The sequence below is a fragment of the Octopus bimaculoides genome, chromosome 28, assembly GCF_001194135.2.
Source record: "Octopus bimaculoides isolate UCB-OBI-ISO-001 chromosome 28, ASM119413v2, whole genome shotgun sequence".
In the NCBI taxonomy this organism is placed as follows: Eukaryota; Metazoa; Mollusca; class Cephalopoda; order Octopoda; family Octopodidae; genus Octopus; species Octopus bimaculoides.
This window is the reverse complement of record NC_069008.1, coordinates 4348270-4349649: the sequence shown is the minus strand read 5'-3', so window position 1 is coordinate 4349649 and position 1380 is coordinate 4348270. Positions and strand designations below refer to the sequence as shown.

General features: G+C 42.0%; 1 protein-coding gene across 1 annotated transcript in view; it reads right to left on the bottom strand.

Moving 5' to 3' along the window:
* The window catches only part of LOC106876583 (cyclin-G-associated kinase-like), a 108248-nt gene continuing 106868 nt past the window's right edge, over nt 1-1380 (bottom strand). Inside the window, exons 25-26 of the mRNA XM_052977740.1 lie at nt 945-1121; nt 1-151 (exon numbers count right to left, since the gene is read on the bottom strand). Of these exons, the coding sequence (XP_052833700.1) occupies nt 50-151; nt 945-1121 (279 nt within the window). The 3' untranslated portion in view covers nt 1-49. The remainder of the gene's footprint in view (nt 152-944; nt 1122-1380) is intronic.

Here is a 1380-nt window from a genome sequence, read left to right as displayed (position 1 = left end):
TTTTTCATCTCAATTTCTTGTTTTTTTTTTTTCTTTCTTCTTGGAAACTCTAATACAATGACTGCATTCCTTTCTCTTCAAACTCGGCCCAGGCATCGTTCAGTTCCATGAATATCAATTTGGCCAGCGCTTCATGTGGCGTTCCTGTTAGCTGGAAGTAGAAAATTCGTTGGTAAGCGAAACCCTTAAACATTCAGATCAGTGTCTTTTAGGGGCCAGGCATCGACACTATTTGGATGGTACTTTTACGTGCTACTGGGATGTGCTTTTACATGGCACGGGAGCCAGAGGGGGGCTGGCAGAGATCATGTCTGAAGGGTGCCTTTACGTGCCACTGGCACAGGAGCCAGTCAGAGTGAGGGGGCTGGCATCGACCGGGCGAGGGGGCTGGAGAATTTAATCTGTAATCATAATGCTCATCATTCGCGAATGGTTGAATGCCCACTTTCCCTGGAGATGGACAGGTCGTCATGGTCCACATGAGTGGTCAGCCAGGAGTCCTAACTTAACATCCTGTGACTTCTTTCTTTGGGGTTGGATGAAGGAACAAGTCTACTATACCAAACCAAAGAACTTGAAGAGCGAATACAAGAAATTATGTCTTCTTCCATCTCACAAGAGTTCCTCGCGAAATCAGTTAACACAATTCCTGGGCGACCCAAGAAGCTGGTGGTGACATCTGGAGCCCATACTGAATTTTGAATAAAACCTCATAGCAAAAGCTTTCTTCTTATATCCATTTTCTGTGAAAATTACAATTAATAAATAATTTCTAAGTATTTTAAAATAGTGAGTTACTTTTCAATGACCCTAACCCTGTTTATTTCCAGCAGAAGATACAAGTTTGACTATAAAACGAGGCAGAAATACCCCCGATCCATCTTACCCCCTAACCACTGGGACAGTTTACTGAGGTTGTTAACAAAAGCAAAGATTTTACTTACCTTGTCCGGATGGACAGACAGAACAGCTTTCCTGTAGACCTTCTTCACCTGCTCAGGTGTGACCAGTTCATGCATCCCACACTCCTTCCAGCGCACCTCTTCATCCCAAAGCACAGTGTGCAGCGAACACAGCAGTGCACGGATGTTGCGTTCCTTACCCTTGGTCCACTCCATTATCTGAAAGATAAAGAAAAAAAAAAGAAGATATATACACACATACACGTGTATGTTTATATAGTCGCCATGATAGATCGCTGTTTTTCTCCTTATTTCTTTCTGTTGAAGAGCATAGGCTCGAAACGTTAAAGACTTTCCCTATTCCCGAGCGTTAAACTAATACATCCTTTTGTTGTTTACACCACCTGTCCTCGTCTGTTGTTGTTTTGTTCGTAAATATATATACATACATACATACATATATATATATATATATATA